General features: G+C 42.0%; 1 protein-coding gene across 4 annotated transcripts; it reads right to left on the bottom strand.

Annotated features, from left to right (window-relative positions):
• Positions 1–2,431: 2,431 nt before the first annotated feature.
• On the bottom strand, positions 2,432–19,045 carry mgmt (O-6-methylguanine-DNA methyltransferase). Of its 4 annotated transcripts, XM_049009090.1 has the most exons (6): positions 18,142–18,230; positions 13,913–14,043; positions 8,723–8,871; positions 7,303–7,442; positions 6,368–6,520; positions 2,432–4,729 (listed from the first exon to the last, which is right to left on the bottom strand). In XM_049009090.1, exons 1-6 carry the CDS (start codon positions 18,157–18,159, stop codon positions 4,646–4,648), a joined length of 675 nt encoding a protein of 224 aa, XP_048865047.1. In that variant the 5' UTR covers positions 18,160–18,230; the 3' UTR covers positions 2,432–4,645. The 4 variants fall into 4 exon arrangements, with proteins under 4 accessions (XP_048865047.1, XP_048865045.1, XP_048865043.1 ...); XM_049009088.1 differs by lacking the exons at positions 2,432–4,729; positions 18,142–18,230 and adding an exon at positions 18,841–19,045 and having other exon boundaries at positions 5,717–6,520; XM_049009086.1 differs by lacking the exon at positions 2,432–4,729 and having other exon boundaries at positions 5,717–6,520.
• Between the last annotated feature and the right edge of the window lie 2,701 nt (positions 19,046–21,746).

Here is a 21,746-nt window from a genome sequence, read left to right as displayed (position 1 = left end):
AGAGTCCAACAGGAGGTCAAGTCCGAGGTGAGACCATTGCTGGTGATGGGTAGCTGAATCCGAGTCTATCAATCCGAAACAAATAAATGATTATTTTCAATTAAGAAATTAATAATTTGTCATACACAAAGGTAACGCTAGCAGAAAAACCTACACTGCCTCCTGCAGTAATTACTAATTTCATTGTAACATGACTGTATCCTGCTAAACACATTTAAAAATTGGTTTAGGAACCAAAAATATCCATAAAAAAACAATACGAGGTTTTTATTTGTGTGATTTTCTTAAAAGTACACACAATGCAAATATTGATAAACCACACACACAATGTTCAGTGGAAGACCTAGTATGTTTTATACCTATGATATCCATTGACCAAATACTGTATTGCTTTTGGGAAACAAACATGCAATGAGCAGTTTAAAGAGCATTCTATGGCTTAAATGTGTGTGATGGAGGTAAGGACAACTGTATCTGAAAAAGTTGTTTTGATTCGTGCTCCTGGAAGATTGATCACATCGACATTAGGCCCTTAAATAAGACTTTTAGACACAGCTACTCCAGGAGTGCAGAATACTGACTGACCCTGTGATCTGATTCCAGACTTCACTGTTGCCTGTCATAGGTGGGCAAGAGAATTATTATTATAAGATGATGGCTACCTAGCTGAATAGCTATCAATAGATTACTCTGTAAAACAAATTTTGGCTGGACACTTGGTCAGTCGTTGTCTCTTGATAAACTGTTTTAGCTAGTGTTATGTACTTGTCTTTATGTTTCCTTTCCAAGTGTTGGTAGATGTGATGAAGATGTGAGTTACCTGCATGGGCACAATAACTGAAGGTTATATAAGAAATCATGGGGGGGGGGGGGGGGGGGGGGGGAATGCTAAAGCTGCAGACATACTGTACACCACTGATTCAGATGGACTCTGGGAAATTTTCAAGTCACTAGTGTTCAAGTTCGAGTCAAGTCAAAGTGAAAATAAATATGAATGCAAGTGCATTCGTTTGTGGACTCAGTACTAGACTTGAGTACCACAGTTGTAGAATTGGGTTAAATGTTGAATATCCTATACATATACAGTACATAATACTGTACATAATGTATGTAATACTGGACAAATCAATTCTTATCAGTTTCTAGGATGATTCTGCAGCAATCAGGCCCTGCATTTTTTGAGTTCATCTGAACAAATGAACTGAGGACACTGTGAGAGTCATGTTTTTGACTTTTCCAGTGCTTTCAATGCAATACAGAAACACTGTTGAGGGAGAAGCTGGAAGATATGGGAGTGGATTGTCATCTGGCTGCTTCGATCACCAACTACTGCACTAACAGACCACAGTATGTGAAACTTCATGATTGCATGTCTGATGTGAAAGGCTACAGCACGAGAACTCTGCAAGGTACAGCGCTCTCTCCTTTTCACACATCGGACTTCAGATACATGACGGACAACTGTCACCTCCAGAAGGTCTCTGATTATACAGCCATTGTTGGATGCATATGAAAAGGGAACAAATTGGAATGCAGGGAGGTCATCACCAACTTTGTTTAATGGTATGGAAAGAACCACTTCCAGATAATTCTAATAAGACAAAGGAGATGGTGATTGACTTCCACCGCACTGTGACTCCTTCTGGTCACACAATACAGATGCCCTGTACAACAAAGTCATCTCCACCTGCTGGGAAGACTGAGGTTTTTCAACGTGTGCAGGACACTGTTAAGGACACTCTATGACACAGTAGTAGCATCTGCTACAGTCAAGACCATAAATATTTGGACAGAGACAACGTTTTTCAATTTTTAAATTCTATACCTTACCACAATAAATTTTAGAAGAAACAAGTGAGATGCAGTTGAAGTGCAGACTTTCAGCTTTAATTCAGTGGGTAGAACAAAAACACTGCATAAAAATGTGTAATTTTTCTACACAATCTCCTCCTTTCAGAGGCTCATAAGTAATTGGACAAATTAATATAACTGTAAATAAAATATTCAATTCTAATACTTAGTTGAAAACCCTCTGCAGGCAAAGTCTGCCTGAAGTCTTGAACTCTTGGACATGACCAGATGCTGGGTTTCCTCCTTTTTAATGCTCTACCAGGCCGTTACTGCAGCAGCTTTCAGCTGCTGTTTATTTGAGGGTCTTTCTGTCTGTAGTTTAGTCTTTACTAAGCCAAATGCATGCTCAGTGGGGTTGAGATCAGGTAACTGACTTGGCCATTCGACAATATTCCACTTCTTTGCTTTAATAAAGTCCTGGGTTGCTTTTGCTGTGTGTTTTGGGTCATTGTCCATCTGTATTATGAAACGCCGCCCAATCAGTTTCGCTGGATTTGAGCAGACATGATGCCTCTGAACACCTCAGCTTTCATTCGGCTGCTTCCATCCTGTGTCACATTTCATCACACCTATGATCTAATTATGAATTTGGTTTAATTTTTATTCAATTATTACGACATACACCATAGCAGAATAGCCCTCCACAATTAAAAGTGGAACAGACACGAACATGACAATAACATGAACCCTCAGCAGGGGCCACAGCACAGGAACAGGAGAGGGAATGAAATGCTGAAGCTCTCCCATGCTCTGTGACCAACTGAAAACTGTCACACAGTTGAACAGTTTAATTCTGTCACACATCGACAGAGATGGATGTCAGGATTTCATTGGTATAATCGCTGCTGTCATTTCTTAATATAGTTCACACCCAACTGAGAAATGAGAACATACTCTGTGCAAAGCCTAACCTCATGGAAATGACTGGGAATCCACATTCTCAATTATATACAACAACAAACCTCAATCTGTAATAAGTTACAAGTATGAGGTGCTGGACGTCCAAGCACTGGATGAGGTGCTGGACGTAGTGTTTGCAGTCACTGTATGTACCCAACACAGCTCACCTACTCACCTGATTCGCAACATATCTACGTGTCTGAGGTCTACATGAATAAATACATAAATCGAAAATCCCAATCGAACAATATCACTTCGTCGTCACACTATATATACCCCTCTGTTGCTGTTTTTTCCTGATTAAATAATTTTTTCAAAACTGACATGCGGTGTTGAACGAAATACAATAAAATTGTTATTAGCATTATTGTTTAATTAGGAGCAAACCCACTGATGAAAATTAAAATATTAAACAGAGTCATGTTTTTGTAAATTTATACGGGAATCACAGTGTGATAATGCAGATAAAACAGTTAACATCAAACGTAAAATTGTGTTCACGGCTTTACGGTAAATATGACATACCGAGTTTACAACGCTGGTCCTATTCTAAACTAAACTTTATTTTGAAACCCACAATAACAAAACCAAAATCGAAACTCGTCCGGACCGTTCTTAAAACGTAGGAATTATGCAAAACGAATATTTAATTATAGCCAATGTCTAAAATGATTTGTATAAGCATATCATGACACAATTTCCCTCAATAATAAATTTTTTATGTTGAGAACACACATCATATTTGATATCACACCGTTGAAGTGTTAAAATTACTACTTTAAGTAGAGGTCTAGTAACGTTCGTTTGAGTGAATCGAACGACTTTTATAATTCAAACCTATATTTACACACAGACCCCCTTATTACATTGTGACTTTGGTATTATGAAAATAAATGCATTTTTAAGAATCGATAGGCTTTTATTATCCTAATTCTATAGGCTACTTATTCTTTGATCTGTGTTTACCAAGATTTCCATAAATTCTTTCTTTCCATAAATACACGCCCGAGCAGGGGGACCCGCAGGCGACTGGGGAGCCGTCGTTGGGGAACCCGCAGGCAACCGCTGAGGGCCCGGCGGAGGGAGCGAGGCAGGGCGAAGAGGTTGCGGAGGGGAACTTGCAGGCGATTGCCGACCTGGAGGACCAGGACCCGCAGGCGCCCCCTGAGGCCCAGCGCAGGCGAGCGAGGGCGAGCCAGGGGGCAGGGCGGGAGGGACCCTAGCCCAGCGTCTGTGTCCTCTCCCCTTATGGGACACAGACATAAGGACCCACGACCGGGGTCGGGCTTGTCGGGGTGAAGGTGACGGGGTTGCCAGCAAGGTCCCCGAGGGGTGCCATTCAAGCTCCTCCACCTCCGAAGAGGGAGGAGCTTCGATGGAGTCCTTTGGGACCTCCTCGGGAACTGGGGCCAAAGGGATAGGAGTGGGGTCAGGATCAGGAATCTCAGGAGCCACAGGCAGGGAATACACAGAACGCGCCTCGGGTGTGGGCGAGGGGGCTGCCGGCAGAGGGAGCGCCTCAGGCGTGGGCGCTGCAGACCGGGGATGTGTCTGTTCAGGAATCTGGTCCTCGGGCAAGGCAAGCGCCTGCTCAGGAGCAGCAGGCGGTGGTGTGGAAGGTTGCGCCGGCAGCGGAGGCGGCTGCGCCGGCAGCGGAAGCGGCTGCGCAGGCGGTCATAGGTGCGCCTGCTCGGGAGCCTGGGCCACTGGCAGAGGAAGTGCCTGCTCAGGTGCAGCAGGCGGCAGAGGAGGCGGCTGTGCCCGCAGTGGAAGCGGCTGCGCCGGCAGCGGAGGCGGTTGCCGCTGAGGTGACTGCGGGGATGCTGGAATCGCCGGTAGAGGCGGCCGTTTGCCCTTTGAAACCCCCCTCCTAGGGCGCGCGTCTCCGGGCGTGTCAGAGCAGGAGGGCGGTTGCTTGGGCGCAGTCTCTGTCGGTGGAGGCGATTGCTCCGGTGCGGGGTCTAGTAATTAGAAAAGGCTGCAAAGACAAACAGCAGCCTTATGCAGACCACCCAGCACATGGATACTCCTGAAACTCCAATGTGTTACATGCCCATCGTTGAAGCTGGTGACACACCCCAGAAACACTTTCTGAAACACAATCATTATACCCCAATTCCTGTCCTTGCTCAACCTATGGCAACTGCTGCCGTAACAGGCAGTTCACAATTAGAAATATATATTGCTCCTTGTTACATTCAGTAGTTATTTGGAAAGCTATTCACAGACGTATGACATAGACGTATGACCCAAAGGGGCATCTTAAAGTATTAAGTTGTTGTCCACTTTTTTTTTATTGCCATAACCGTAGAAATGGCCATTTTCAGGGGAGTAGCTATTTTTTAATACCCATTCCCTGACTTATGTTTGTCAACACACTTCTCCCTCATTTGGTCTGTATTTTCTCTTATGTTTCCTATGTTGTTGGGTGACTAAGGGAATTTGGGCTCTGTCACCTCATAATTGTACCCGAGTTAGTCACGAAGTCATGGATTACAGCTTGAAGGTTCCTAATCACTCAACTCAAAGACATACAATTTACAGGGGAAATATGTTTCAGTTATATTGTGTACACTATCATTTCCAGGGGTGCCAACAATCATGGCAAATGTGTTTTTATTAGAAAATTGTTATTTCTTGATGAAGGATTGTTTTTTTTTTTTTGGAACAAAATGTATTTCAATGAAAGGTTGGATGAATTTTTTTCAGTGTGAGATAAAGCTTACTTCACTGAAAGGCTGATTTATTTCTAACCCCTTTTACAAATCTTTACGAAGGATGCCAAAAATTGTGGTGGTCACTGAACAGAACCGCAGATTATATTTTTATGCTTAAAGGAATCTATGTTTCCATTTACACATTTTCGATACACTAAATAAAAAATAAATGGAGACAACAGAAGCAAATAACATGAGAAATGGGAAAAAATGTACAAATGAAAATAAAGAGACTCAATCCATTGATCTCCTGGATGCAGTCAGCAATCACAGGCACTCTGTGTATTCTGCATCAAAATTTATTTAGGCTCAAATGTCTTTCCCAAGTCAAAGAAAACTTCCAGAACATTCCAGTGGAGAAAATTTTATTTTCAAACAAATTTTGGCTCAATTGTGTTGGTTCTTTGTTTATCATGAGGAGAATCTGTTGCTGCTTAGTAAAATATTAGTTTTAAAATACCATGGTAACCTTACTGTATGTTACCATCAGTACTAACATACGATCTACTGGTCTTGTGTGTGACCCTTTGTCCCAAGCTGGTATTTTGACAAAGATCAGGAAATCCAGATTCTAATGCTCTAATGCATTACAGATTTTGCAGAGACAGTCCCATCCATTACTGCAGTTAACTCTTCACACTTTCAAACAGAACAACACCTGACTAAGCATAGGGACAGGCCCGTTGTGTGGGATTCAATCCCTCATAAAACGCAAAGTGGGAGAGTGAGCATAAGCTCCATCCTGCAGGACATAAACAGCTTCTTTAATATAGAGGCAGTGACATACTTCACTTCTGATTCATTTCCTCTGTGTTCACATCACTCCTACGACTGCCCCCCAGCAGCTCTGAGCAATCTTTCAGGCCTGGTCTATTAGCAGAATCACAACTGCGCCTCACCCCCGTCCCACCCTGGGGAGGTGGACTGTCCCAGCCGCCAGCTCTCTCATGAGCCAGTAGCCAGCATTTCATGTGGTTGCCCTTTCCGCCCATGTAATTTCCCGGCTGCCTGTCACTGGAGATCACACGATGACATGGGATGAGCAGGGGAACCTGGAATGGGAGACACATATGTTGATGTTGGTGAGCCGGGGGACTTTGTATGAAAACGGGTGTGATTATCACTGGTGAGTGTAAAACAGCAAACAGCAAGTAAAGGTAACATACCAGACATTTCAAAATTATAGACACAGGGCTGCTGCATATATTTAATGTCTAGCATTGTATTGTTTCACCCATAGGCCACAGGCTGCAATGACTTTACAACATTTTTTACAACAAAATTTGAGTTTACCATGGGACCTAAGCACTTTGTGATAAATGGTGTTGGCTCGCTGGCCAACAGTCAGTGTCTCGCATTTTACAGATTTTTATAAAGACAGCATGCATTCCTTTACTTTGAATTGCAGTCCAACTTTCATCAAATGAGTAGTGATACCTTGTTCCCCAAGATCAACATGGAGCATGAAATTATGTGCTGCAATTTAACAGAGGGACCCAGGAATCTGGTGCTCTGTGCAGAGCTAGTACATAGCAAAGACGACCCAAAGATTCAGCATCTTTATCCTTGTCATAATCTGACTGCTAAAGTGGAATGCATCACAAAGGTTTGTAAATGTTATTGTTCATAATAATCTCATCACCCTTTAATGTTTCCACACCTCTTATAAAGCTTTATGAAAAATGCTTTCATTTAACCACAAGTTTTCCTTGTTCTCCTTTAAATTTTTCTAAACAGCCGCTGCAGGTGTAAGGAACGTATTTCCTTCAATCTCTAAGGACTGTGAACCGGAATGGCTGTTCACTCGTGTCACTTATTCTTGTAGCTTACTCACTGGGTTTCGGCGCATGGCTCCGCCGACCGCCCTGGCCGCCCGGATGTTTCCAGCCATTTCTGCGAGACGCTTGTAAGAAACGGTCTCCCCAATCTTCACATATCTCAGAAGTGTGTGGAGCACTCGGCTGGTGAAGGTGTCTGAGGGCAGGGGGATGCACAATATCAGATGAGTGTGCTAATATTGGGCTTATATGCATAGTCTACATATAATAAAAATAAAATTAATTACTAAATAACATAGGGGCGGTATGGTGGTCCAGTGGTGAGTACTGTTGCCTCACACCTCTGGGACCCGGATTCGAGTCTCCGCCTGGGTCACATGTGTGTGGAGTTTGCATGTTCTCCCCATGTCGTCAAGGGGTTTCCTCCAGGTACTCCGGTTTCCCCCCACAGTCCAAAAAACATGCTGAGGCTAATTGGAGTTGCTAAATTGCCCATAGGCGTGCATGTGTGAGTGAATGGTGTGTGACTGTGCCCTGCGATGGGCTGGCCCCCCATCCTGGGTTGTTCCCAGCCTCGTGCCCATTGCTTCCGGGATAGGCTCCGGACCCCCCACAACCCAGTAGGATAAGCGGTTTGGAAAATGGATGGATGGATGGATTTCAGCGTGTTATGAATTACACGAGAAAGATACGCGGCATCGTTGACTCCAGAGGGTTAACGTGCGGCACACATGCGTGGCAGACTCTGAACCTAGTTATCTGGCTGAAACTGGAAGAAAGAAAACATAACTCATCTTATAAGACAACTATCTGCAAATCAATAAAAGAAATGGATGAAATCATGAATCACATTTTTATAACAGTCACCCTACTATGACAGCCCAACGAGTATTTATAACTCCTGGCTAAAGAAAGGGAGAATCCCATTGTGAGCAGGACCTAATAAAGAACTGCACAAATTCTGACGACTTCATTAAAACCATAAAGTTTTCAGTCATAACCTACAGTGCTGGGAGCAGCTGTATCAGAGCGAGGGCTACCATCCTAATTGCTCCTGGTGTGTTTCTGCATAGCCATGCTGTAGCAGAGCACCTTTTTCAGGTGGCTGTGCCCTCTACTAAGGCACTGTAATCCTGGTTTTTGAGCAACCTTACTTCACCTCGTCTCACATACATTACAGACAGCTTCTCCCATATCATTTTTCACATAAACCATTAACTCACTAATGATTTAATCACTACAGTGAAAAGAGGTACAGCACTGCAAGAAACTTGCTCATGTTCTAGTCTGAATATATTTTGCTGAACAATAAATATGAACTAACTATGCAGTAACTTTAAAAACACTAAAAAAATTAAATGACATAAGGACCCTAAGCTGCCCCCCCTTTGGTTCTCCCTGCCAGAAGGCCCAGGATAAGGCTCCAGGTGAAGCCTCCCATTTCAGTGCTGATAAGCAGTCAGTGCTGTTACCCACCTTCCAGCAGGATGGCATGGTGCAGGGCTGGCATGTCCCCTTTTTGTAGGGACCGTGGATTCTGGAAGTAGGATAGCAGCCAGTCTACACAAACCTGCAGCTCTGAGGGCACATTCTCCAGGGTGTCCACCAGCATGCAGCCAGAAGGCCTGAGGAAGCACACAGACAATAAAAACCTGTGGGGTTTTTTGCACTCACAGGACCTCTGTGCTATTTCAGACACAATTTTAATCATTGGTAAAGATGTACCAATTGTATTGGTTAAAGATTAATTGACAGTTACTGCCGATAATTCCCTGGTTATATACTGAACAAAAATATAAACGCAACACTCTTGTTTCTGCTCCCATTTTTCATGAGATGGACTTAAAGACCTACAATTCATTCCAGATACACAATATTACCATTTCTCTCAAACATTTCTCACAAATCAGTCTAAATGTGTGATAGTGAGCACTTCTGCTTTGCTGAGATAATCCATCCCACCTCACAGGTGTGCCACATCAAGATGCTGATCTGACATCATGGGTAGTGCACAGGTGTACCTTATACTGCCCACAATAAAAGGCCACCCTGGAATGTGCAGTTTTTTGCTTTATTGGGGGTCTGGGGACTCAGAACCGGTCAGTATCTGGTGTGACCACCATTTGCCTCATGCAATGCAACACATCTTCTTCGCATAGAGTTTATCAGATTGTCAATTGTGGCCTGTGGAATGTTGGTCCACTCCTCTTCAATGGCTGTGCGAAGTTGTTGGATATTAGTGGGAACTGGTACACGCTGTCGTATACGCCGGTCAAGCACATCCCAAACATGCTCAACGGGTGACATGTCCGGTGAGTATGCTGGCCATGCAAGAACTGGGACATTTTCAGCTTCCAAGAACTGTGTACAGATCCTTGCAACATGGGGCCGTGCATTATCTGTCTGAGTGGCTGGTCTCAGACGATCTTGGAGGTGAACCTGCTGGATGTGGAGGTCCTGGGCTGGTGTGGTTACACGTGGTCTGCGGTTGTGAGGCCGGTTGGATGTACTGCCATATTCTCTGAAACGCCTTTGGAGACGGCTTATGGTTGAGAAATGAACATTCAATGCACGAGCAACAGATCTGGTTGACATTCCTGCTGTCCGCATGCCAATTGCACGCTCCCTCAATGCTTGTGGCATCTGTGGCATTTTGCTGTGAGACAAAACTGCACATTCCAGGGTGGCCTTTTATTGTGGGCAGTATAAGGTACACCTGTGCACTACCCATGATGTCAGATCAGCATCTTGATGTGGCACACCTGTGAGGTGGGATGGATTATCTCAGCAAAGCAGAAGTGCCACTATCACACATTTAGACTGATTTGTGAGAAATGTTTGAGAGAAATGGTAATATTGTGTATCTGGAATGAATTGTAGATCTTTAAGTCCATCTCATGAAAAATGGGAGCAAAAACAAAAGTGTTGCGTTTATATTTTTGTTCAGTGTACATAATAATGGTGACCGATATTGTTTCACACACCCGCATACTAAATATTAGAAAAATGTCTGGTGTCTGGCATTACTTTAATGTCATTAGAAATGCATCTTGCAAACATTGCTCTACTAAAATTTAATATAATGGACACTGGGGCAGCCTCATCAGATTCCTGCACATCAGGTTTAAGAAACGGCACTCACACACAACAGTGAGCGATGAACTTACTTTACGTTTAAATCAAATCTCTGTCTGTAGCACTACTAAAATGCCGATATAGTGAACACAACCTACATCACAGAGCTTCTCGGGAGCTGGCTTTCCTTCAATGAGCTTTTAACGATGCATGCTCTCAGACCAGACCACAATACTGAATCCTAAGATTTTCTGAGAGTTACATGATAATCCCACCATTGCGCTTGCCCCTTTAACCCCAACCCCACATCTCCCACTAACCCCGACCCCAGTGGCTCCCCAACACCGCCATCACTCTTGCTCCATACCCCTAACTACAGTCCTATATAATTAACAGAAATAGAACAAATGCTTATTTACTGCAAACACTCTGGAAATTTGATTTATTGGCAATGGATAATGCTATTTAGCCATATGTGCCTGTGCATTTTAGCCAATGATTTAAATTCCCCTCACTAAAATAAGTCTCCTTTTCCCCAGTATATCCTGTTTAAATGTAGATGTATTCTGCATTTCAAATGAATATGTATTTTTCAATGCATTCTAAAAGTGTTAATTTTGCTAACTTTATCCAGCTGAACAAAAAGCTGAAATAAGCAAAGTGTCACAGCTTTTCAATTAGTGATAGGAAACTTCAGCCTGGTTAGTGCAAGAACTTTTCTCAAAGCCTGTGAGATTCACATTTATTCAATGCTTTTATAAAAAGGACAAGTTGTGTCTTTGTGTCCCTTCTCTCCAGGAGATTCTCAGCAGGGTCAAACACGTTACTTCTTGGTGAGGTACTGGCCATGTATAAGAGATGCCAAGCATTAGCAGGCATTCTGTTGTGTTTAATATAGGGTAAGATTACCAGCTGGCGAAAAACCAACCAAACAGATGATTGGAGAACCTGCACCAATGAAAAGATCTTAATGCAGAGGGTGACACCCATCCTTAGAGCTCTTTACACAAAGCCTACATCAAAACACAGAGGAGAAGGGGGGAAAAGCTGCCAGATCTGAAGTGCAGAACCCCCTCTCTGCTTATATGGCTGATAAGGGAGCCATCGTGATTATGCCACATCCCCCAGAGACTGGAGGAAATTAAAAGAAAAGAATTCACAGATGGGACACAGGCTTAAATATGTTTCATCTGGGAGCCTGTGAGGAAGGTGCAAAACATTCTGCTAAAGGGAATTTCTTAATAAAATATAACAGTTACAGGAGGATTTTGTAAACACATCATTAGCGCAGTAATGTTAAAATATATTAAAATACGACACATTTAGTAATTATTACCATTTTTCCCGCTGTCATACCTACTTTATATCAGTAATATGTTCTGTTAGTGCCTAGGGTAGACAGAGCTACGGCAGGCTGCAGAGCTTTCTCCTACAGAGCTCCTCAGCTGTGGAATGGTCTTCCACCGGATGTGCGGGTTTCAGGCTCACTCTCAATATTCAAGTCTAGACTAAAAACACACCTGTTTAGTTTAGAGTATAGGAACACTAGTTCTAGCTCTAGCTAACTCCTCACTCCCAGTCAGACCTGTAGTGTGAGGTGTAGAGCTGGGTGGGGATCGGTGCCATTGGCTTTGGATAAACTGGACTGTCAGTGCTGTCACTCTAGCTTCACGCCCCCTTGTGGAATTGGAGTGCTGACATTTCAGGGACTCCCCATGCCTGCATTCCCACTTGCCTCTCCCTCCTACTGATGCTGCCATAGCCATATCTGCCGGAGCTTGCACATTGCACTCACCTAGCTTTTAGCACTGCCAATAGCCTCCCCTACTTTGCCTAATTGTACATTTTATTTCCCCTACTCCTCCTGGGGGGTGATGCCTGGAGACCTCAATTGATCAAGATGTCCGGCATACCCTACTACATGTGACGTCGCCACCACCAGTGACGTCCCTGCATCCAGCTCACCGTTCTGCCTGTGTCATCTTTCATATATGATCTGCTGCCTTATCTTTAGTTGCCTGGCGATTGGAAGAAGACTTGGCACTGGCTTGTCATCACCTCTCTGCTGTCCAGTTATTTCTCAAATCTCATGACTTGGACAGCATGACTTGGCACTTAACCATCTCTGGCACTTAACCATCTCTCCTATTTGACTATCCCTGCTGGCCCCTGGAGGAGGGGCTCCCCCTTTGAGTCTGGTCCCTCCCAAGGTTTCTTCCTTCTTGGGAGTTTTTCCTTGCCACTGTCGCATTTGGCTTGTTCACTGGGGGCTTTGGGTGCGGATGCTGTAAAGCGCTTTGAGACGATGTAATGCTGTGATAATGCGCTATACAAAAATAAATTTGTTGTTGTTTGTAATATTTTCACTAATATTAAATTCCATTGACACAATGTTAATATGCATTTATAATACTTGTCCAGAAATAAATCTTTAAGTTACATTCAATAAAAGTATCTCCAATAGCTGGTCCGTTTCCATAAATTAACAGTAAAACTGCATAAACGTGCTTTGTGTCGGCCCAAAGGAAGCCAAGTATCAGTCGGGGTTCTCCTAAGAAAAGGTTCTCGCCATACTACCATCAGACAGACAGGACGTGGCTGCCTCCCCTGCAGAAGCTCCCAGTCTGAAATGCAACACTGCACGGCTAGAGGCATGATGCCTGACTGTATGGCCGACTGGCATAGCTTCCAAAATCTCATTAACAGCGCCTTTCGAAAAAGGGTTATGAAAGCTGTGTGAATTACTCATGGCAGCACAAGCAGTCTGGAATGGGATAGCCATATACCATCAGATTTAAAAAAAAAGCCATAAAAGAACTGCTCATAGGCTTCCCTTTCAGCAACAGCATGAACTACGCAAATACTATTTTAGTTTCATTGTTTACACTTTAAACTCAAAACTAATATTCTTAAGACTTGTTCACTGCCAGAATCATTTGTGCCAATTGTTGCAGCCTTATCTGGCTTGTGGGTAAAATCTTACGGTATACGACAATCTTGCCGGATTGAGCACCAAGAAGTTACGGCTAAAGACAGCCAAGGCACAAGGGGAGAGTGGTGTGAATGAGCCATTTGTGCTTTGCCATTGTTATGCATACCCAGGTAGAGAGTTAATTAAGCCAAAGCCTAAGCTAATTATGATAGCAGAGCACCACTAGCCGAGCAGGTTCAGCGCGACAGCTGCACAGGGTGGCATTTGCTTCCCATCTGTCTCACGCTGAGCATATGGTAAGTTCTGGTGGCATCAGAGCAACAAGCAGCAGCTAAAAAGACGAAAAACAGGGTGCATCAAAGCAGGCACCACCGAGATACCATGTCAGGGAGACAACTGAATGAAAGGTGCAACAGGAAGGTAGATGAGGCTGCCAATGATTTATTTGTGTTGTTTAGACAGGCCCAGTCAGCTGAGCTGACATCAAACATTGGCACCTTGCATGGCAGCCTCTGCCACCGGTGTGTGAATGAGTGTGTGGATGGGTGAATGTGAGGCATGAAATGTAAAGCGCTTTGAGTACTCGTAGGAGTAGAAAAGCACTATATAAATGCAGCCCATTTACCATTTAACTAGACTGTAAAGATTTTCCCACTCACCGCTCATCAAGGGTCCCATCTGACTGGATGCTGATATTGTGGACTCCAGCTTCACAGCCACTAACTTCAATCCTCCCCAGGGGAGTCAGCAACGCTACCATCTTTAGCGTGCAGGGATTCGGCCTCTTCATCTGGAGAAGAATGTATGATGAAACTGACCCAACTAGTTTTACTAACACACAGAGCTACACTATCTAGGATGCATAAACATACTGCAACAGGGTAAGAACAGCTTCAGTGTTCACTAGGGCTGGACGATTTATTGATTTCAACGTTGAAAGGGTTTAAAACTGCTGTGAGAATAGTTTTACAAATTCATGCCGTGCTCCCTGTGTGACACTTATTCTCACCAATCACCAGCGCCGTGGTTCTCGCGAGCCAGTCATGCTCACCAATCAGAAGTGGCCCAAGTAGGCGTATAGGCCCACAAACAGCAAACACGTGAAACCCAAGGAAAATGTTACATTCCAGGTGCGGAAAAATACTGATTCCGCTACTGAGCTATAAGTGAATTGTCTTCCTATTTCATGGTCCGAGATTGTTTCAGAAAGGTCCTATTGATGAACAGAACCGGCGAGCTCCTTTTAAACACCAGCGTTGATATACTTCAGCGTATCATACCTTTTGTGTTTGTTAATAGGCAATAGCATTAGGATACCGCTAACCCATCAAAACAACGAGACAGTCAGTCATTCTCACAGCAGTGGAGTCAGTGACCCCCAAAACAGCCATAACACCCCATATTACAGTCGTGTTTATGTCACATGTTTTTGTGCTTATTAATTTAAGTATTTCCAAAGATTAATCTTAATCCCACAACAGTGATAAAATAAAAGCCTTGCTTTAACATAAATACTAAAAGAATAGATCGCTTTAATCGCTATTACAGTTGGGTATGGGCACAGGGTCTTATGTAAAAAATGCAGTCCAAAAAGACACAAAGAGACACATATAATGTTTATTCATTCATTTTGTATTTGTCCAAGTAACAAAGCAAAGGAATGATAAGCTGCTTCAGTCGAAAACGGCATTTTACTTAAATGCAGGGTTGGCAACTTTGGTCAGCTGTATGGAGTGAGATTTTCTGTTATCTTCTGCACATACATTTACATGTATGTAAGTTTTATTACCTTGAAAACAGTTTGCAAACTGCAGTAACGTTTTTGATGCAGCTAATTTTAAGTTCAGAATGGAATATAGATTTGCCGTAAGATTTCCTGCGTGAAAGTCTAAGTTTGCAATCCTGAACACGTACATTTTTTTGTTTCACCTGAATTGATTTGTATAGAAAAATAACAGTATGCAGTTGTTAAAAAGCAGAAACTTCGACCAACATGAAATCACCAATAAACGACTTCTATTTATTCAACAATTTATAAAATGCATACTACGTTTAAAAATTTCCAGCTTTACGGACAGAACAGCCACTCTAATGAACATTAGGGCTTTTTGAGTGTTAGCTGCTGTTATTAACACTAATAACACATTAGCGCAAACAAAACGGCTGCATACACCGAAGTAGTTCTTGCTTGTTCATTGGCGTGGGAAAAGGCGGTTCTAGTGTTATTAGGGGGTAATCAGCGGTACCTGCAAGGTTGCTATTTTCCTTTTTGCTGCAATTGTTTTCATTATTACTTTATTTAACCTGACACTTTATTTAAATTCTCATCCTTGCATTAGAATATAGACCAGTTAATATTGATGGTATCTCATGCTGTGTCATATGTTTTAAAATGACTACACACTGAATATTGAACTTAAGCTTGACATAAAAAAATTTAAATCGCAAATCGTAATCGCAATGTCTGTCAGTAAAATCGCGATTAGATATTTTCCCCAAATCGCGCAGCCCTAGTATTCACTCTAAAATCCACCCTCCGCTTTCTAAGGATCATTAATAACATCCTAAACTTCATGGCCTGGGAATGACACCTGTTATCCAGTACACTCCCATTATCCACAATGACAAGGGTAATATTTACCTGAATTATAAGGTTTGTGCTTTGAGAATACAGAGCTTACTCTTAAAACTGGATGGAAAATGTACTAAAGCAGATGCAGTAAAAACATAAAATGCACGTGTCGGAGTTATCCAGGACCTTCACATATGAATAACCACAGTTAACAGTAAACAGCAAAATAAAAAGTATGCCAACACAGCTGCTCAGCACTTGATACATGACACAATACGAGAAATACTCCTAAATCTCTATGGATGCAACAACCACATACTACAGCATGACACTGTGGTGTGTACGAACAATATTCTGTCGTATAGCAAAAAAAGACAGAAAACAATCACACGCATGGGCAATAATATTCCCCAACGGCTTCTCAATATGGCATTTCTAGACAATGGTCAGAATGTTTTTGTAGCATTAAATCATTGATGCTGAGTGCTAGGACTAACCCGAGGAGATTCTAATATTAGAGTACCTCCTAGCAGTCGTAACAGAGCCCACTATGAAAAGATGTCAGCAGTAAGAGAAAACATTTTTCCCAACACACAGAAAACACCCAGTGAGAAGTCCCCCTTTGCAATATTTTATAACTTTAATAAATGCCATCTGACATTCAAAAAAACTGTGGTTTTCAGTTTGACTACCTTTTTAAAGCTAATAGTACAAAGATGCTGCTCTAAAATAAATACTAGAGTAAAAATATACAAATGAGAATGCTACATTAGTCCCAGCTCAGCTGAAGAGGTACACGGAGAGAGGATTCACAATTATTCCTGGGATGCTGTATGGAAATCCTAAAGGGGATCTAATAATTTACAAAAGGTTGAGAAGCAACTGCCCCAGGAAATCCAAGAATAGACCTACATGGCATTTATCAACATTCTAGAGAGATGGATAGGTAGGTGATGGAAGATCTGCAACACAACATAACATCAATCTTTTCATCCTCCCTCCAAAATACCAAGACACATCCAGAAAGCACTAAGGTGCTGCATATGTGGACTCATTTGATGTGTAACATTATGAAAATCAATTTTTGGTTAAACTCTTTCAGGCTGTGTGAATTGCACAGTTGAGGGAAGGACAACAAAAAAAAACAAACAAAAAGCATAGGAATGTGTAAATATCAGTGGTGTTTTGTCAGTTTAAAATGCTTGTGCCCATACTATCTACTAATTTAAACCTAATACAGCTTCGTCTTTTTTTGTATACTTGTATTATTCATTTTGATAATATAAAATTCTAGCACAATTACGGGTTTAACCCCTAGCCCCTAACTTTTATTACCTATCAGGCACGTAACCGGGTAGTACAATAACAAGGCTGAAGGCCCCCAGCCAACAAAATCCACGGAGGTAAAGACGCTCCGATCGGTTCAGGCAGTGGTAAACGCACAAACCAAGAGCTTAGTGTAACCGTACTTAATATTTTACTGCGAAGTAAGGAACACAATACCCTGCTTGACAATTACATAAAACCAAGCGGAAAACACGGCATAGTTTAAGCGGAACAGACCTTTCTCTAACCACTGCGTATTTAGGAAATGAGTACGGTCCATTTAAAACGCTTACACTCAATGTGTAAACTAAAGTGTGCTTTTAAAACCGGCTCCAAAGGCTAAAGACAAGAGCTGCATTTAGAAATTACACACTACGCACTCAAATGAAGAAAAGGCACACACTACGGCAATGATCACTGTGCTATTCCTTAGTGCGCGGGTACAAAACTTAATACGCTTTCCAGACGCAATATATTCAATTTGAATTGCTGGACTTTCACCTTTAATGATGGATATCCTGCATAAAAACGGCTGCATTTGAAGACCGAATGTGTGACTGCAGCGCGATAAGACCAGTCCCATTTGACACCCTAGAAATGCGTTTTTGGTGAGAATCCAGCGTTCCGTGGCAGTGTTTGAACTCAAGGAATACATCATTCGAAGGATGCAATTTATAAAGGCTACGCAGTCTATGCAGCCTTTGTAGGCTGCCTCCTTCAAAAGTTCGCGCAATGAACCTTAGAGTCTAGGATTGTGGTATTGAACAGACTACAGTTTTCGCACACTTCATATTTTGACCGGCTGTAGAATGGCATCCGGGAACTTTTTGTGTACCAAACGATGCGTACTATGGTTTCGGATATAGTATTATGTATCATGGAATATTTTACTACACTATTTAGTGTGGAAGTATGCGATTTCTGATGCAACCATGGAGAAACGGCGGGGACGCATCGCCTACTCGCGGACTCCGCCACTCGTTACACTACCTGGTTACGGTCACTCATCTGGGTCTGGAGCAGAGTACCGTGAAGCTACCTAGCGTAACAGCGGTGTGAAGCTAGCAAGGATAAGGGGGGACTTCCGCTCGCTACATCCGCTTATTGTGTCAAAATAAAAGTTCGGTTCTCATACGCGATTAATGCATTTAATTGTAAATCACACTGCCTGGCCTAAAAAAAAGTCGCCTTTTGAATTTTTCGTTGGACCGCTTTTAACTTTGATCATAGCGCACATTTGTCATGGCATTGTTTCCACAAGCTTATGCAACATCTCACCCTTTATTTTCATCCAGATTTGCGTTAATTTGTCAAGGAGATCCTGTATTGACAACAGGGAAGAAAAAATTCTTTGATGGATTGAGGTGTAACCTGGCCATTCAGTAGATTCAGGTACCCCGCTGACTTTACGTTATTGCTGCATAACGTTGATAAGCTGTAGTAATGATCCAGTCATTGGCTCTTAAATATTTGCTGATATAAATTCAAATGGCGCCAAACAATAAAAAAGTGCTGTGATATATTACACTGACATGGCTAAATTTTATAATAGATAAAAGAAAAATGTATTCATAGATTAAGAAAATTATATATTTAACTCATTTATCATTGCTACGGCGAGTGGAATTAGAGATCTCTGGACCAAGCAACTGGCAAAGATAATGAATTCCCTCGATTGAAAATTTGTACCTTTCGTGGAGATCATCGTTCGGGTATACCAGCAGATTCAGGCAGTCTCTCATAACCCTCGCCCTGTGGAGAGCGCCCCTCACGATTCACGTGCCAATGTCGTACAGATCATCCAGGTACGCTGGCTTTGTCTTCGGAGAAATTGTAGTTGGAGGGGTGGTGCTCATATTGGACTGCCTTACGCAGAAATCTCGACTTAACCAAGAACAAAAACTGCTTTGAAACAGGTTTGAGACTTATCATAAATTGCCATAGCAGCATGCCTCAACTAAAACCTACCCACCTTTCGTTGTACGGGTTAATCGCGAAGTTACACCACACGTCATCAAGTCACTCGCAAAGTTACCCCGATAAGCCAGTAAAACCGCTTCGTAGTACAAGCCAATGATTTCCAATGTTGAGAAGCGTTGCACTATTGTAAATAACTAAACCAGTTATTTTGCTTGCGTGAAAAGCGATAAAAACTAGGTAAAATACTAAAAAAAAGCATCAGAGCGATCAGGAACGATGCACGTTAACCATGAATTCACACAAATAAGAACAATATTAACTGTCTGCTTATATGACAAACCTAACAGCGCCATTCAGTAATTTATATACTGTATATTATTTTTTATCTGCAAAATGTTACAGCACATTTATGAGTACAGCTTTACAGTTATGCATATTAAGCCTCTCCTTAAAGGTTTTCATGAAGGAATTAATTGAAAATTAAGTCACATGCTTTAATTTCTGTCTTCAATACGGTGTCACATGCTCCACAAAGTACCTACTGCTGGGTTTTAAAATCACACAGATTAGCACCAACAATATTGGGAGCTGCTATACAAATAGCCAACTTCCAGTTCTGTCAGGAATTCATTTTTTTCTGTATTTCTCTCTCTGCTTTCCCCTCTCCCAGTCTACTTTCTTCTCACTCTCTGGTTCTCCCTCTCACTTTTTTATTTTCCCTGGTTTTTCCAACCCTTCCCCTAGTCTATCTCTCTCTTGTGAGCTGGTCCTGTTGTTGGGGACCATGACCAAGTCAGATTGTTATAGTAAATGTAGGGGGACATTCACCAATTTGCTTACAAATTAATAGAATTGAAATGTTATGTCTTATGCGGTAAACATGCAACAGGTACTTAATAACCAAAGCAGCAGTAACATTAGGAGAATTCAACTAATCTGTAAGTCTGAAACTCCCCAAAGAGCATGACACATTTAGGTATGCTGACAAACTGTCCACCACTTACAGAAGTCATGTCAGAAACAGCATTTTTGCTACAATATTTACATGTTTTAGAAATTAGTCATACTCTTTAAGCAATTGCCAACTTAATTTTTATTATAATTTTACAAGCAAAGTGCAATAATGGTGAGGTGAGGCAAATAACTGCCTAGTCATCTTATCTGTTACAATCATGCCAGAGGTCACCATAGAGTCCACTTCATTATTCACGACTACACCATGTTCCCTTTAAAACACTTACATTTGTTTAAATTTTTCTTTTTAGTGGCATCCATTTTCGTTTTTTGGCAAAATCACTTGAGTCTTCACTCACCTGAGGAAACAAGGATGCCTAATTCAGGACGAACAGTGCAGTACATAGAATGACAATAAACAAGGTAGCATCACGTGGAAAGTTACGTACTAACTGATACGGAGTCAGCTGCTCTGCTTCCAGAGGACTGGTTACTTCAAAGGTGTTTACTAAGTCATCACTATCCATCTGCAGAAAACAACTTGCGTAAGAAGAGACAGTGGGCCCGGCACATGGGGAATATTCACGGTACAGATATTGTAACGGTACCATTTTAGATTGCTGTTTTTTTATGAGAGATGCATTTAATAAGCTGGGCACAGCACTGAGAAAAATTATGAGCATGTGATCTCCTATGAGAAGACATACCTTTAATGATGCTTCAGCATCACCCACACTCCGCCTGCCTCCTGGCAGCCAGCCGTATGACCAGTGCTGGGCCATGCCGAGATGCAGGATCCATGCCAGCGTCAGCAGTTGAACCAAACCCCCCCTGAAGATTTCCATGGAAGCTAGAGGAACAGGGATTTAGAAGAGCGTTTAGTCAGATGTCATCTAAACATCATTCAGTCATGTTTACCAGAGGCCTCTCTGCCAGAAGGGAAAAAACACTGTGTAATAATAATATGCTTCATTAGAAAAAAAGGCAAATGAGCAGAGGTCACATACTGTGTAAGCAATGCCTGTGTCTGATGTCAGCGCTGTATTTTGGTACTTTTATAGGCTCAGAAAGAGCCTGTCCTCTACACATCAACTGGATAATCCCCACCCTGAAAGTGCTGATGTCTCCTGACAGATACACTTTACGTTTTAACGGCTTACAGATTAAAAATATCAAAAATAAATCCTGAGACAGCAGGTATAAGCTCTTGATTGCACAGATGGAGGCTCAGACATGATTTTTAAAATATAAACACGAAACACACCTTACTGTCCCGTCAGTCCATTATAGGCTCAAATGCACAAGAAAGTGGATGTCCTTCAAGTGTGATTATGGCTTCACGTTGTTTTAGGGAAAGAACAGGCTGAGGTTTTATATTCTAAGGTGTGAGGTTTATTTCGTAAGACTGAAGTTTGAAACCACAGAAACAGGTAAAACTAAAATGGGTTGGTGAAGGTCATTTCACTAAATCAGAATCAGAATTTACTTTATTAGCCAGGTACAACCTCATGTACTAGGAATTTGTCTTGGCAGTATTGATGCATGCATATATTCACATACAACAAATGATATAGAAATGATATAATAAAATTGTGTAAACAGTGCAGAGCTGTACAATACTATCAATAAATATAAAATCAATGGGAAAGGAGATATACTGACTAGTGAAATATAAAAATATATATGATACCCAGTAGAACAGACAGATGAAATAGATGTGC

The sequence above is a fragment of the Brienomyrus brachyistius genome, chromosome 3 (assembly GCF_023856365.1).
Source record: "Brienomyrus brachyistius isolate T26 chromosome 3, BBRACH_0.4, whole genome shotgun sequence".
NCBI lineage: Eukaryota > Metazoa > Chordata > Actinopteri > Osteoglossiformes > Mormyridae > Brienomyrus > Brienomyrus brachyistius.
The sequence above is the reverse complement of the archived record's forward strand: the minus strand, read 5'-3'. Positions and strand labels throughout refer to the sequence as shown.